Genomic DNA, 16808 nt, shown 5'->3' on the forward strand with positions numbered 1-16808 from the left:
GAAACTCAGTGGTGAAACTGTGTAGGACTGTTAGAGGAAATAAAAAATGATAGTTACGTTTTCTTAGAGAATTCATTGGGTTGTTCCTTACAATATTTTCTACTTTTTTTATTTGGAAAAAATACTGACGTTCATCATTCAATACCTGTCATGGAACTCTTTTTGTAAAGTGGGTACAACTGTAAGTCAATCTGTGAACCCCAAATTCTCACAAGTTTATGGAATTTTACTTAGTTCCACCACTTAAAACGACTGTCTCAGGTAGAATCTTCCAGTAGAGGAGCAGATTAATAATTTTCTTCAAATTGATGATATAGGAAGTAAAAAATATCAACAGCATGAGAACAGCAAGTTTATTTAGTAAGGCCTTTAAAAACAGAAGCCAGTCTCTGAAAATACGGTCACAGTGTTGGAATTAACTGTGCCAAATTGTCAGGAGATGGGACTATACTTCTTTTCCAGCTTCAGTGAGTCTTAGGAGAAAGAGGGAAAAGGGCTTGGACCCTCAAATCTTACAAATTATGGTCTCACTCCATCAGATACACACTGTAACATTAGCTGATGAAGCAGAAAAAGCTGAGGAAGTACCATAATTCACATTCAGACAGAAATTTCAAAAATTCTGAAAAACCCCAGGTTCTTTAGGCCTTTAGATGGCCTAAATTTAAATAACATGTTTTAAGAAGTGAGATTTTTTTTCATGAGCTGTTTTATAAAAGGAATAAACACTTTATTAAAAGTTTATTGAAATGGTAATTGCTAATAAAATCTGAATTACCAAAACCTCTAGAAGCACTATAAATACAGGAACACTTTCATTGTATTTTTGCACAACTATTCCTACCAATATAGTTAGCTAAGAAATGCAGAGGTGTCAGCCAAGTGATGTGAATATAGGGTCCATCCACGTGGGATCCACCTGCACTGGGATCCATCCACACGGAAGGATGGGGTAAGACTGTTTTCAAGAGCATGTAGTGACAGGACAAGGAGGAGTGGGTTCAAAATGAAAGAGATTAAGCTTAGATTAGATATTGGGAAAAAATTTTTTACTGTGAGCAGGTTGCCCAGGGAAGCTGTGGATGCCCCATCCCTAGAGGTGTTCATGGCCAGGTTGGATCGGGCTCTGAGCAATCTTGTCTAGTTGAAAGTGTCTCTGCCCATGGCAGGGCGGTTGGAACTAGATGATCTTCAAGGTTCCCTCCCAACCCAAACTTCTATGATTCTATAAGTAAATGTGACAATACTTTAGCAAGATTTGATGGCAAGGTATACTTAATTGTATACTGCATAGAGGACAGGGTCAGACAAAACTGTCAAGGAGACCTTCTGCTGAGTCATGAGGTTCAGAAAGGACCCCCTTGCTTTTTAAACTCCTTTCTTGAGGTTGTAGCTGGATCCAGACTTAGTCCCTGACTTGACCAGCCATCTACATCTAAAGGATTTTATTTGCACAGTCAATCCTGTATCTCAGCTAAGATTTAAAAGTTTAGAATGCTATTAAGCACTATTACAGCAAGGAATCTCTCATCGTCGAGTAGTTAACCCTAAGAGGCATCCCTACTCAGGTGGAGATCCTGGTGCACAGCCTACTGCCTTGTAGGAGAGTGTTACAGCCCTGGGCTGTTCACTATTTATAGAGTAAGATGTTTGACTTATAGTCATATTTGTATACAAGCTGTGTTTTGGGTTGGCTCATGCTCAACTGGCCCTTAGCTGTTGAGCAAGACTCACAGCCCTGAACTGTTGTTCTTATCTGTCTTCTCAGAATCCACCTTAAGCCAGATACAACCATCACGACCACCACTGGTGGCTATTGCTCAAGCAGACAAAGTGGGAGGGGAGAGCACACTGTTACACTAGGCACTAAACAGAAGAAGATGAAAAGACCCTTAAATCTGACCACACTGTCAGCACTGCCCTACTCAATGACTGCCTTTGGTCCTTTGCTGTGAGATCTGCAGAACCCTGTGTGCACTTGCTGGTTAATGTATGATGCACTATCTGGCAGCTACTCCACTTTCTAATTAGGATTTATTTATGATGAAGGGAACTGTGACCTATATGTACATTAGATATTCCATAATTACTGATCCTCAGCCACACAGTTTGTTGCAGGCTAATGGGTTATCTCCATTGAAAACTTTTCTCTTTGTGTTGAGGCCTCCGTGTTGCCAATTCACAGCTACTTCCCCCTCCTGTCTTTCTGTTGCTCATATTAAGGTTGGAAATATATTTTGTCTTGTTGTAAAAAATTAATAAGGCCTCCTTACAACCAATTTTGTTCACTCACTGACACATAAGTAGTATGTGCCAGTTTTCAAGCCATTACGTAATGTTTTTTGTTAAGTTGCACTGTAGATGGGAAACCTATTGCTCAATTGTTGCTTTCTAAAGTGTAGACCAACCCTTAGTAAGGCTTTGGTCACTTTTTTGGAACTGTGCCCGTCTACCTGGTCTCATTGACTTAAGCCCAAAAGCAGCATTGAATTGGAATGTTGTTTCAATAACTATGTGCCCTGTCTGCAATGCAATGTGTCCACAGTCACACTGGCCTGCTGCAGTAGAACTGAAAGCATTCAGTATGTGTTGTTTCACTACTTAAGTTTACCAGACGTACCTGGTATCTCTTACAAACACAAGATAGTTTTAGGAATATTTCATCTGCAGGAAACAGAAGCTGCACAGTTGTCCAGGATAATTCTTCTTTTTGTTTATTTTCTTTAATCTCCACATTACAGAAGTATATTGTTTCTCAGGTATTCAGATAGCATTCATTATCCAAGTGACAACTCCTCTTTGGAAGGTACGCAGTCTTTATTAATTCTCTGATAAATCCAATAGCTTGGCTGTGGAGATAGTGATTAACAGCAGCCATTCCCATTCAAAATCAACCCCAAAGTTGTTTCAAAGTAATCTTATTTCTCATGTGTCATTTTTTCAGTTTGGTGTATTTCCCAGATTTGTATTCAATCTTGCTAGCTGGCTTAGGCAGTTATGGAAACCCTTCTTATTTTAAATAGAGACTTTTGGAACTAGACCTTGGGTCTAGAAAGAATAATAAATTAAAAATGCAGTTGCACTTCAGAGAAGGAAATTAATCCTCAGGAAACAAAAATTTCTTTGTTTTTGTGGAAGGAAGATTTCAGATAGGTTTTTAAAATGTGTTTCTTCTCCCTGTAATTGTGTGTAGAAATTCAGAAAGCTAAATCAAGGAAGAAGCTTCTTTTGCATTTTGGCCTTGCTTTTGTGAAAGCATAAAATTGTTTTCCATTTTGTTTTGAATATAATTTAGATCTAAATAAAATTTACATATCTAGCCAGAGATATAAGACAGTCCTGTAGTAAAGGACTTGTATAAAAATTAGCTTGCATAATTGTTTAGTTATAATAATGGTAACACTGTCTTGGGGTTTTTTATGACAGAAAAGATAATAAGCTCTCTATTGTTTTCTCTGTTTTTTTGCTTTAGGTGTAATGTAGCAACAGGAGTTTAAAATATATGTGCTTTACTGAGGATAGAGACTTAAATTGCTTAAATCAGGGACCACTAGTACTGATTACATTTACTCAGACTCTTTGGAAGCCTATAATACATGTTCTCCTGACATAGGCTTGTAGGAAATTAATGCTTGGGACCCATTTAATACCTGAACGGGTAAGATGAAAATGCGTAAGAGAAAGAGCTTAGTTGCCTGACTTCAGGTGCTCAGAAAGTCGAATTACTATGCATTGAGTCTAGAAGGCAGCCACATTCCTTTCTTTGTGGCTCTGCCCTGTGTGCTTGTCTCCTTGTAACCACGTATGGATGTAACCTCCATCTATGGCCCGCAGTGGGTCAGTTATCACCGTGCTGGTCCTGGTGAGTAGGGTTTGAGATGAACCTTGTAACATGTCTAGTTGCTGAAAGACTTACTTGTTCTTGCGGGGAATTAGGGTAGAAAATTAATCCCTAAATGAGTTCACTTTTATCCCCACTGCTTATACCCTTCCTTCTTATCTCACTACCCCTACTAAAGCCACTCTACAGAGGATTTATCACAAGGTGCCTTAGGAACAAGGAGCACGTCTGAAATCAGATTCATAGGTGTCATTAATCCAAGGGACTTCTCATTTCTCTGCCCATTTGAGTAGCAGAGGGACACTTCCTAAGATCAGGCAAGGAGAACCCCTGTGGGCTGATCCTGGAGATCTAAGCTGTTCATAGACTGCCTTGTTGCTGTAAGATGAGTATACAATGGTATTTGTGTTTCCTGGCGCCATATGTTCTTTGCCTTTTAAAATTATATGCTACTGTCAGATATCTAGGAACACCAGAGGACTACTCCTTTTGATATGCTGATGCTAAATCCAAGGACCAGAGGAACACTAGACAGACATAGAAGAATGTTCCTTGTGGCCATTCATCATTTTCTCTAAAAGAAAATTATGTCAGAATCTAGTGTTGTGAGTGGTGTGTGCTTATACATATTGAGGCTGGATAAAAGACCAAAGCAACAAAGTTGGTTTTTTTTTTTGGTTTGTTGTTTGTTTGTTTGTTTTTTCCTTCTACAAGTGTGAAAGAAAAGACTGTTTCTCTCTTTTTCATATCTGGGAAAATATTTGGTATGACAATGTCATGTAGATGACGTAGACAAATGAGAACTTCCTAACTGGCAGAATGAAAAACTGGGAGCTGATTGTGTTAAATACATTGGCTAATTAGACTATGAAAGAAGCCAAGAGTTTAGCAGGAGTCAAAGTGCTACGTCATTTATTTAAATAAATTGATTTGCAGTAAATACCAACTAAATAAAGTTTCAGAAGGTACATAAAACTGCAGAGTTCAAATGTATATTGCAAGGAAGAGAATTTTCTGTGGGAATATTTCACATTTGCCTGGAAAGTGTCTCTGGCTACTTCTTCTGAACCAATGGTGCTGTTGCAGCTGAAGATATAACATCAGTCCAGGTGGATGGTGGATCTAACTCCCCTTGGCTTTTCTACATTCTATTCTGGATTTTACATGTTGATTTCTCAGAAGCATCAGACAAGAAATATACCCTTTACTGGCCAGGGAGAGAGGAAGAATTCTGTAATCCATCAGTGAGGGTTATCTGTTTTAAGCCCATCTGGACTGGTGAGTCAAGTCCCTTGGGCAAGACATAGAATGCCAGCCACAAAGGCAAAAGACCAGAGCTAAGGAGGCGTTGCCAAGTACTGACCTTGAAGTTTAGGAGCTACGTTTGGAAATTATAAATAGCTTGCAACCTCCAGGATGCCTTGGTGACTGCCCTCCTCAGAGGGAAGCAGGCTGCCCTCCAGTCACAGCTCCAAGCCTCTAGCATAGTCCTTCACTGGGGAGCATCTTGTAGCTGGTCATACCTTTTTCAGACCTCCGTTCTTGTGAACTGTGATGGCTGTCTGTCAGTCTTTATCTATGTGATGCGAATATTTTTGATGTCCTGTGATTTCAAAATTGAGTGCTAACCAGTTGGTTTTCATGGGCTCCCAAGGTGTGAGTTTTAAATAGAGAAGATATTTTAACACAGTGTGGCACTGGACCTCTTGCCAAAGGGCATATATGAAGACTATATTTATAGTGTGCTTTCCTTCTACACTTGGTTTGTATTGTTTATATTTGATGTGTTGTGGTCAATTTGTAATAATATATTGAAACTTATTCCCTTTAAATAAACTTTTCACTATGCAACCAAGAACTTTGTCTTCTGTTTAAAGCAAGTGAATATCTTGATTTGAGAAACTGAACTACAGACTTTCCAATAAAACAGAATACAATTAAACTTGGTTTTATGAGCAAAGAAGAGGCAAATACTCAAAATGTACTTTGCAGTGTACTGGACATTTTGGTTGCAAATAGATAGGAAAATGGTCTGTTGTCAGCTGGTGATGATGGCTCCAGCCAGGAATTTTTTCGTCCTGTTAAAATGACTTGCTGGGATATTTTTCATGTAGATCTTCAATTTCTCTTCAATGCTTGCGATTGTACTGAATGCTTGAAGAATTGTAGAGGAAAAGCAAGTAGCCAAGCCCATATAATGGGCACAGGTAGAGTTTGAATATTTTACCCTCTAGTGCTTCATACTGGTACTTGTCATCTCCGTTTGCAGAGATCCCCTATAGGTAGCTCTTCTGTTACTTCAGCTTTCAATCTGAAGAGCTAAAAACATCTCTTCAGTTACCAGATCCACATTGAGTTGTCTAGACGAAAGTGTTTGCCCTTCATAGCTCCTCACAGCTGCTTTGCTCATCAACTTTATCATACTACAAAGATTATATTTACATATACTGAAGGAAGCATTTGCTGGTCAAAATGAGGAATGATTCCTGCAGCCAGAGTAATCCTTTCTCACCTGTGTCATTATGAAGTTTGGCAGGACAAGCGCTGCAGGGGTTCAGTTGTCTCAGTTCTAGTCCAGTGTTTCCTTGGAGCACTTTTATAAAATAATTGATGGGCAGGAGCAATCATAAAGTGAGTTGATCAAAGGGATAGATGATTCCGCGAAGTTAAAGATGTTTCATTGTGTTTTAAGAACACCAAAGAGAAACACCGCTACAGCTACCTGATCACCATGCACTCACTATGCATCCGTATCCTTGTGCTTGGCTCAGGCATGTGGACAACAGGAAAAGTAAGGAAAACAGTGAGGACACAGAGAAGTGATACATTAGTTCTTTTTGGTCCACACTCCGTAATTTTTGTGGTTGGGCTGCAGCAGAAACGCTCTGATAATGAGCTGCTCAGCAAAGGCATTGCAGCAGGCTTTGTTGGCCTCGCCAGGGAAGCAACTCTTCCCTGATTCAGCTGCACTGGGAGAATATTGTTCTTTGGCTGCTGAAGTCTTGTCATCGCCTTTAGTGGTGTTTGCTTATCAACAGCAGTTTTCAGCTTAGGAGAGCCATTGTTAGACAGGTGGTATCGGATACACAATGGAGTCTCTGTAGTAATACATACACACACATGTAATTATTGTTTAAGGAGTATCTACCACCATCCTGCCTTGCATTGATAGGAACCCTGACTGCCAAGTAAAAGAAGCAAGGTTCACACCTGCTCCTTTTTGTACAGATACCATCATTTAGGAATCAGCAAGCAAATTAACCCTCTCTGGAAATGGACATATGGCTTGGGCTCTAGAAATGGTGAAGGTCTGGAGCACAAGCCCTATGAGGAACAGCTAAGGGAGCTGTGGTTGTTCAACATGAAGAAGAGGTGGCTCAGGGGAGACATTATTGTTCTCTACAACTACCTGAAAGGAGCCTGTAGCCAGGTGGGGGTCAGCCTCTTCTCCCAGGCAACTAGTGACAGGAAGAGAGGACATAATGTTAAGCTGCACCAGGGGAGGTTCAGATTGGACATTAGGAGGAATTTCTTCACAGACAGGGTGACTAGATATTGCAATGGGTTGCCCAGGGAGGTGGTGGAGTCACTGTCCCTGGAAGTGTTTTAAGGAAAGACTGGACCTGGTGCTTAGTGCCATGGTCTAGTTGACAGGGTGGTGTTCGGTCATAGGATGGACACGATGATCTCAGAGGTCTTTTCCAACATAATTGATTCTGTAATGGGTATAATTTGATACAAAGGCAAGGGGTTGGCCCGGCTTCGGAGGGCCCTCCTCCCCCGACCGCCTCCTTGCTTGCCAGGGCTGCCACCGGCACCGCCGTGAGCAGGGATGGCCTTGGCCTTGCTCCCGCCCCGGGGTTCGAGCGTTCCCACCACCGGCCGAGAAGGCGCGGGCAGGGCGGGCCTGCCGAGCCCCTGTGCAGCTGTGGGGCCGGGGCGGGGATGGCCGGGGCCGCCCCCGTTGCCCTGCGGCGCCTTAATAGCGGCCCCGGCGACCCCTGCGTTGCCCGCTGCGATGCTGCCCGCCCACCGCCGAGGCCGCCCGGGGCCCGCGGGCCGTGCCCCGCGGGGCGGCCTCGCCTTCTACGTGCTGTGGGCTCTGCGGGAGCCGCCGCGGCGCCTCGGCAGGTACGGCCCGGCCCGGCCCGGCCCGGCCCGGCCCCGGGGTCTGCGCGGCAGCGGTGGGGCCAACGCGGCCCGGTCCCTGCCAGGGTTGGGCTCCCCCGAGGCCAGGGGCACCCGCACGCCTGGCCTTGGCCCTGGTCCTGGCCTCTGGAACTGCCTCTGCCCGCACGGCTGCACTGCCCCAGCTCGTGGCGGCACTCCCTGCCCAGTCTACCCGTTATTTTCATCATCACACCCTTGCATAGTTTCATCTTCAAATGACACAAGCCCTCTCCTTTCACCATTTCCGGGCATGTGTGATTTTAGGCCTGTAAATGTTTTTTTTTTTTTAACATTCATTTTGCTCCTTGATGATTTACATAGTGTTTTTCTTCCCTCGCAGCCAGTCCAGCAAGACGGGTTTCCAGGCTTGGCTGCCCCTGCCTTTGCCAAAGCAGCTGGTGGTGTTCAGCCTGGGAGACTGGAGCTGTTACTCTCCAGACACGAGCATCACAGTGGAAGTGCTGGTGTCCCGAGGCGTCGCACCACAGTGCATTGGCACGCTGGAGCCCACGCGCAGGTTATGGCAGGAGCTGCTAGGATGTCAGGAAGGGCATGCTGGAAAAGCTTTCTGATCTCTGGTGCTGCCTGCTTCTACTGGTGTAGTCCCAAAGCTGCTCAGGCCTGCTGGTCCTCCACCATAGTATTTCTCTCTAGTGATGCTTTCAGCTTCCTTTTGGCTGCTTTCAGGGCTGGATCTTTTTCGGCTTTGGGCTCTTACTGTCTAGGGTAGGAGCAGGAATTTTGCCCTGGTCAGTGTCAGTTGTGGGCTGAAAACCCATAGTGGTCCCTTCTGCAGGTCTCTGGTGTGGGAAGATGACTGGAGAATGGATATTTTCATGGCCTCATTGAAAGAGATGGACAAAGGCAACCCTGTGAGGCTTGTCCTGACTGTCAATGGACAGGTAAAACAACTGACATTCTCCTCTCCTCCTGCCTGGGATCCCAAATGTTAGTTTTTGAGCCACAGAATTTCTTCTCCCATCCTCTCCTTTTCCTTTTCTTTGCTACTCCAAGGTAGAGCTAACAAATGCGGATCTGAGCGCAAGCCCTCTGTGATGCTCCAGGCATACCCTCTAAACACAGCTTTGTCAGAACACCTGTGCTGCAGGAGACTGGCAGCAGAGAGCAGTTCACTTCCAGTTCCACTCTTTCCTGAGTCTTACAGAGTTATTTTACCTTGTACTGAAGCCCTTGGATTTAGCATATTGCAGTGCCTGGCTTTCCTTTTCCTTGTTTATTCTGTTGGTGCGGGAGATGAAATGTGGGCTATACCACTGGAGGGAATCTGTCCCTTGCAAGACATCTTTTTGCCCACCCTTTGAGGCTGGGGGCTGGCACAGTTGCTATGTCCTTTTATTTTGTCACATTTTCTGCCACAGCTGCTCCGAGGTGTCTCCAGCAGTACACCTGCTCACCCCTTCCTTGTCCCAGAGACTACCCAGTCACCAGTGTTTCCAGCAGATGATAGACCTGTTGGCCAGGATCTGGAGGATCCTATTGAGGTATGTGTATCCTGGAACCTTCCTCTTGTTATTTCACCCTCTCCTTAGTAACTTTCCCCCTCGCCAGTGGCCATTCACTTGATGTCTAGCAGAGACATTTGTTGCTACTCTTTTGGTTAGACATTGCTAAGAAAGTTTTGGAGCCAAAGATTCACTTGTGCTAGAGAAAGATGTATTCTTCGTTGAAGTGCCTTTGGAAAGGTTGAATTTAACGGTGCTTGGTGGGATGATTGTACAGCCTGTTTACTACTGGCACAGAGGGCCTTTTTGCCCTTCCAGTTGCCTTGTTCAGCTGTGCCCAGCAGCCTAGAAGTGGACCGCAGCACACAGCAGCAGTTAGCTGCATTGCTCAGCATCTGTTTGGCAGCTGATACTGTTGGCAATGCTGGCCCTTAGGACTCAATGGGAGGATGAGCCTGAAAACAAGCACCATGTGAAACTAATCTCTGGCCCAGTAACAGACAATTCACAGTAGCCTCAGGTCTTCAGAGCTGATTTCATTGGGACTCTTGTCACAGGTTAAGAGCCAGAGCTCAGAGGTGGCTGCTAGAGGATCCAGGCCTGGGAGGAAGGATGTCCATGCACCACTGAGGGCCCTGGTAGTGCCCTATGCCCTGAGGCCACCATCTGGCAAGGTGAAATCCAATGAGACCTGGAGAAATAGTCCTGTCCAAGGACCACCAAGAGTCCACTCCAAGAAGCCCAGGAAAGTTTTATTTGAACCCACAGCATCTGAGAGAGATCTTGATGAAGAAGGTAATTATGGTAGCTTCTAGCTTTATTCTGCAGGTCTTGTCTGAATGATCAGTCAATGCTGCTGGGCTGCAACTTCCCACCCCACTTCTCTTTATACCTCCAAGGCATGAGGGGCTTGTCTGTGTTGGCTTGCAAATGCTGAGAATGCTCTTTATTCCTGGATCAACTGATGAATTTTTGCCTGTCAGGAAAAGGCCAGAAATAAAACACGGGATATTCCTAGCATCAACACTTTGTACCATGACACAATATGCCTATCACTTCATACAAGTAAAAAAGTTTTATAAATGAAGGCGAATATCATTAGCCTTGTGTTACAGAAGAGTAAATTGAGGCACAGGAAAGTTACCTAATATGACATCCTGTAACATCTCCATTAGTCTGTTTGTTCCCCTACTAAGAGCATGCCACTTGGTCCATAAAAGACATTGCTTATTATTACAGTATAGAGAATATGAAAAGGAATATATATATAATTAGCATAATTGTACTGACTTTTCAGTAGTGAGCAGATAACTGCCAAAGGGTTTGGAAACAAAACCTTAGGCTTCTGGAGTGTGAATTCCAAGTCAGCTCTAGGGTGTGACCAAGTTTACTTGTAAAAACTGGACAATTACTCAGTGGTACCCATGTGAAATGACTTATTGGGACTTGGCTTGCTTCTCACAAAAGCAAATATAGCTCCATCCTTACGCTGCAGGCAGTATGAGAAGGGGGAAGTGAGTTTCCGTCACAGGGGTAAAATGCAATGGTGACAGCATGATGGCAGTCGAAGGAAGTGTCCCCTACTCTTACCTGTTTTGGGGATTTCTTCTGATAAGACTTTCTTCATGATTCTTTATTTCGCACCTTGTTTGTTGCAGTGAGGTAGTTTTGTGCTGGGGGTTGGAAAAAGGAAGATCAAAGGGCTCTTAAACTGTGAAGATTTCATGATATGTCTGCTGTCTGTTTTCTTTATGAGGCCATCTCTGTGTTCCCTCTGCAGATCTGACTGTGAAGGAGTTGCAAGGTGAGGATTTGGTTCCTATTGCAGTTTGTCTCTTCAGTCACTCGGTGATGCTAGTCCTTCCCTTTAACGTCAAAAGCCTCTCATGCTTTGCCCTGTATCTCCCCAGTGATCAAGGGCAATAAGTACATTGTGTGTATGTACTGTTCCTCTCCATGCAACTGCCATCAGTATAGGTGCTTCCAGTACTGTCAGGCTCTCCAATATGCTTCTGTAGCCCCTCTGAATCTCAGGAACACCTCTGGGTGCATAGCGCTTTGAGGAAAAGGGTAAGATGTGGAATAGACTTTGATTTAGCTTGCTCAGCCAACTGCAGAAGCCTGGGAGAGCAAAGGAGGAGGAACAGAGCAGCACGAGGAATATCTCTGGAAGCAGCTCCAGGCTTCTGATTGTTCTATCTTGGGCACTAACAAGCTGTCCCTGGGTAGCCTTCCGTTGCTAGGAGTAACACAAGGGATAGCACAACTGGGATATCACTTCTGGGGATGTATAATCAACGGACATCCAAGCCTGTCTGAGGTGGAAGCCTTGTATGCATCCTACATCCAGCTACTCTGCTCACAACGTCTCTCCTAGTACAGCAGTTATTCCCCTGAGCCAACTGAAAAGGTTCCTCAGGGAGCTATGTCCTTTGCCACTGCAGAGTGAAGGGACTGAGGCCCTTGCCTTCCCACTTCTTCCCTCTAAGCATTCAGCTGTCTTGTTCTCCCCAGAAAGGAAGGCAGCTGAGGGTGTCTTATATCACTCTGCTCACAGCCCTGTGCTCTCCTCTCCTCAGGCAGTCCCAGCCCTCGGTGGTGCCATGCCATGTGCCTCAGTGACCTGGGGACAGCTGTTCTGATTGGTGGAGAAGGTGTCGATCAGCAGTCCTGCAAGGATGTGCTCTGGAAGCTGGAAATTGGTGGGGACTTGAGGGCTGTCAAAGTCAATGAGGGGGGCTCAAGGACAACTCATGAAAATGGGAGGGGGCACTTGAGGGTCTGTGCATATGGAGGGGACAGCAAAGGTGTCACATCTAGTGCGGTCACCAGGCTGAGCTGACAGCATGGAGTGCCATGTGAGGCTCTGGGGTTGTATGTGAGAGACCTCTAGGAGCTAAGGTATAACTTCCAGATAGAGTTGGGGGAATTTTAAGGGGTAAAAGCAGTTTGCAGTCTGTGCATGGTAACTAGTGAAGTTGAGGTACGACTCCAGTGCATTGTGTCTTTCTGCACCTCACTGGTCCTTTCTTTCACCTTGCTATTCCCCTTTATTCCTTATACAGGAGGAATTCTGTAAGAGTTCCCTCTAGCCCTGAATCAAAGGAGAGGAGGAGACAAAGGGAGCAAAGGTTTTGAGTAAAGATTTTAGGGCATATTTTTAAAATCTAGATAAATCAAGAGCATCACTGAACTCCCACACCATCTCTGATGTTGCTCCCACAGACAGTGATTTGTGGCTTCCAGTGGATTTCCAGCTACAAAACACCATGCCATCATGCTTGCATGGTCACACAGCTACCTATGACCCTGACACCAAGCGTATCTACATCTTTGGGGGCATAAGGGAGGACAAAGACTACAGCAGCATTTACATTCTGGACACGGTCACCTGGAAATGGCTCCTCGTGGCTGTGAGTACTGCATCTCTTCCCAGACAAAAGCACAGGAAGGGTGGCAGGTTCTGCCTGAATGTGGCAATCAATGTGCCTGTGTCCTTATTCCAGTAGCCTTGGTCCACTGTTGTTGCAGGTTATCTGAGATGCTTAGTTGGGTTTGATAGATAAAAGAAGGCTATGTTGAAAAGCCACAAGCATGACAGAAATCAGGAGCTGTGCCTACAATGAACGAAGCAGGGTGAAAAAATGGTTGCTGTGTCTGGCCAGGCTCACGGGTGGGAGGTACAAGCAGTAGAGGGAAATGGTCTCTCATTTTATATGGTGCCATTGAGAGTAGCACCAGATGCTGAGGTGAAGAGCTGGTCTTCTCAAACCAAGGACTGCTCTGAGTACAGCAGAATTCTGAGAAGAACCTGTTGGCAAGGGACTATCTGTCCTTTTCTGGGCTAAGGTACAAGATGGCTTTTACAGAGTAAGCCTGGATGAGATCTTTCTTCCATGTCATCTTCTGAGGAAGGTGGTGTGGGAGATTGACTTCCTTCTCTTATCAGAGCATTCTGGTGGTGCAAAGTATGCAGAGAATGTACTGTCTACTTGTGCAGCAAAGATCTGGCTGGGGAGCCAACAAAGTGGAAGCTGAGACTTGTCAAACTCATTGCCCCTTTCCTATGGGTCATGCAGCAAATAATGTGCTTCTTGTCATAAGCATATGTTGAACTTTTTCCAGGCTAAAGGGAGGATACCAGTGCTCACCTACCACAGTGCAATTATCTACCAAAAGGAACTCTTTGTTTTTGGAGGAACTTTCCCCAAAAAGGCATCACTGGCAGTTGGACCCTGCAGCAATGTGCTCTGTGTCTTCAATCCAGAGCATGAAATTTGGTATCAGCCCATCTCAGAAGGGGAGAAGCCTCTGCCTAGGTTTGGGTGAGAGTGCTTTAATTCTAGCCCTCAGAAAAAGAGCAGGAAACCTCTGGTCACCTTCCCTCCCCCATCAGTGTTATTCCTAAAATATTAGGTGATTGTTCTCCACCGTTTAGTCCTTAAAATAGGGCTATGTTTTGAGCAATGTGACTCTCAGTACTGTCTGTCATAAATCCTGATGAGATTGTGTCCTTGGGCTGCAGGGCTATGGGTAGAGGCAGGTGTAGACTGAAGCTGTGGCACCTCAATAGAAGAAGCCAAGGCTAAAATGGAAGTTTTGGGAACTTACTGAATATGTTTTATTCACTTGCTTTCCCTCTGCCCAGGCATTCAGCTACTCTACTGAAAAACAAGCTGCTGATTTTTGGGGGTCGGAGGACTTCTCTTTACCTCAGTGACATGCACATTCTGGATCTGGGTAAGAAAGTCTTGGCTGCCTTGGGAAGGTCCGTCCTAAGACAGGGACTGGGGGGTGAGGCATGCTCAGTGGGAAGGTAGCAATAACAGTGTAAAAGCTCCTGACTAGACAATGGAGATGGAAGAACTATGGCGTTAAAAAAAAGAAGGGGAAAAAAAAAACAACAACCCCCCCAAAACAACAACAAACCAAAAAAACCTCCCACCAAAACAAACCCCCACCTTTCTGGGGTGATAGAGGAGGGAATAGAGAAAAACAAGACTGCTTTTTTTGAAGCAGCTGGGTAATAGAGAAAGCAGGTTGCTGATGTGGCAAAGCATTGAAGTTTTTGTCTAGTTATGAGGCTGAACTTTTTGGACATTTCACCTGCCTTTTCTCTGGCTGTCAGGTTTCATGGAGTACACACCAGTCCCCCTACTCGCAGGACAGCCTTCTGCACGTTGGTAAGATCGTATTGCAGACCAGGATCTATTTTCTTCCTCTGTCCTTTCTCCTTGAAGCCAGGTTTAAACAGTGCTGGTGATCAGACCCCGTTGCATATCTCTGTCCCAGTAGTCAAAATACAGTGACTCCTCTTCTGTGGGACTAGGAATTCCTGTCCTTGTTGGTGCCCCTATGGTGCTGGGGTGTACAGACCCCTCAGTCTCCCCGGAAATCTGCCTTTCAGGCTAGGGTAACCTTTCTGCTGTGTGCTAGTGCACTGTATTGTTTGGTCTCCTCAGTACTTGGAGAGGTACCGTAGCACACAGAGAGGAAGAACCTCCTGTACCAGGACTATGCTGGACCTAATGGGACACAATTGCCCATTAGAACAATTACCTAAATCAGGGCAAAGCCCATCTAGCCTGCTATCTCCCCCTACTAGAGCAAAACACAGGACTTTTGATAGGTCCTTCTGAAAGAATGAGGTGCTCTTCAGGCCTGATCATGGCCTGATCTGCAGAGGCAGCTCTTTTAGGGTTATTCAGCAAGTCAGGTTAGAAGAGAAGCAGAATTTAACTTTCTTTCTGCAGCTTAGCCCCCAACCTTCTACTGAAGTCTGCCCATCTCTGCCCATTGCTCTGACTGAGACTACCCCTTCAGGTGCTGCTGTAGTCACCTTTGCTTTGCTTTGGTTGCAGTTTCCATGCAGCTCTGGCTGTTTCAGACCAGAAGGTTCTGATCAGTGGAGGCTGCAATGCCATGGGAGCCCTGCATGATGCCTTTGTCTTCCACCTAGGTAAGTGACTCTCCTGCCCTGTTTCCATAGCTGAAGGTGACTGTGGGGCTGCAGTGGCGTTCCGGAACACCTAGTCTGGTCCATTTGTTTCATCCCTTGCACTAGGAGTGGGTTTGTCAGTATTGATAGCTCCTTTCTACTTCAGATACTCTTTCATGGAGCACAGTGATCCACCATGACCTCTGCTCTGTGCCTCGAGCTGGCCACACATTGCTTGACCTGACTCCCACCCACCTAATAGATGTGGACAAGGAGAAGAAAGAGGAGCACAGCCTGCACACGGTGTTGGTCTTTGGGGGCTCCAACTGTGCAGGAACCTTTTACAACAGCACAGTCAAGATCAAGCTGGACCTAGGATAATGCAGAATACTCAGAATGAGCCTGAACAGCAAGGGCTCTTCACCAGCCTAAATGCAGACATGGATGGCAATAAATGAGCCCAAGCAATGTTGTGGTCCATGTGTCTGTATGTAGGTGAATGCCACCTTGGCACAAGAGACTGGAGGTTTGTAACATCTTTCGGAAGGCTGTGGGTATTGTTCTCTTAGGGTAGCTGATATACAGTATCAGACTGGCAGAAATTCCATCCCCTATGGATGTCTTGGTACTTGGGCTCGGGTGCCAAAACATTCAGTGAGATCTGATCTAAGCCTCCACAGGAACACAGACAAAAAGATCTGGTTTTCCCTTCTTGCCCTACAGGTTTTTGGGCTGGAGTTCCTGGAGTGCTTTCAACTCTGAAGGTGACTCAGGTGTTTCGTTTCATTTGGGATGAGTGGAATGGGATTTACTCCTGCCACTTGGAAAGTTTTCATAGTGAAAGTATGATTCTGGTTTCAAGGGAACCTGAATGGGATTCCCTTAGGCAACAGTCTGCAGCTGAAAACTAGGAAAACACCTGGAACAGTGTTTGAGGGAAAAGGAATATAATTTTCAGTGTATGGGAGAAAGCTGTTTTTGCCTTGCTGACTATGGCACAATCATTTAGTGTTTCTCTAGACAGACCTTTATGATAAATTCTGTGCGACTGCTGCTACATAAGGAATAGGTACAAGTCCTCTGTCCCAGGCAGTAATTCTCTTATGTGCAAGGGGTGGCAGAGTTGCTGACTTAGCTCTTTCAAGATCTGTGAGACCCAACAAAGGTTAGGATTAAGCTGTCTTCCATCAGAGACTAACTCTTACTGTTTATATCCATGGCACTGATGACTATGCCATAGCTCTGAGGCAGCTCCAAGGACAAGCACAGTCTATACACTGATTCCTTGATGCTCTTTCTGTAGATGGTAGAAAGAAGCTGCACCTATGGGGAGTCCAGAATTGGCTCAATGCCTCACAATTGTTTGTGGCCACATTCCCCAACCCAAAGCCATACA

The 16808-nt window shown here is 45.1% G+C and overlaps 1 protein-coding gene across 1 annotated transcript; it reads left to right on the plus strand.

The window, feature by feature from the left end:
• The first annotated feature begins 7859 nt into the window (after positions 1–7859).
• On the plus strand, positions 7860–16805 carry LOC127479585 (rab9 effector protein with kelch motifs-like). The gene is made up of 13 exons (XM_051806750.1): positions 7860–7972; positions 8352–8528; positions 8808–8913; positions 9391–9513; positions 10032–10269; positions 11231–11278; positions 12054–12176; positions 12700–12887; positions 13600–13799; positions 14123–14214; positions 14603–14657; positions 15336–15433; positions 15579–16805. Exons 1-13 carry the CDS (start codon positions 7860–7862, stop codon positions 15791–15793), a joined length of 1776 nt encoding a protein of 591 aa, XP_051662710.1. The 3' UTR covers positions 15794–16805.
• Positions 16806–16808: the final 3 nt, after the last annotated feature.

This window comes from Manacus candei, unplaced genomic scaffold, assembly GCF_025592945.1.
Source record: "Manacus candei isolate 608988 ecotype Guabito, Panama unplaced genomic scaffold, ASM2559294v1 h1tg000067l, whole genome shotgun sequence".
Taxonomy (NCBI): domain Eukaryota; kingdom Metazoa; phylum Chordata; class Aves; order Passeriformes; family Pipridae; genus Manacus; species Manacus candei.

Coding starts and splice junctions, on each gene's coding strand:
- LOC127479585 (XM_051806750.1), top strand. CDS start 7,860: ATGCTGCCCGCCCACCGCCGAGGCCGCCCGGGGCCCGCGGGCCGTGCC. Junction 8,529..8,807: donor ACGCTGGAGCCCACGCGCAG/GTTATGGCAGGA, acceptor TCCCTTCTGCAG/GTCTCTGGTGTGGGAAGATG. Junction 8,914..9,390: donor TCCTGACTGTCAATGGACAG/GTAAAACAACTG, acceptor TTTCTGCCACAG/CTGCTCCGAGGTGTCTCCAG.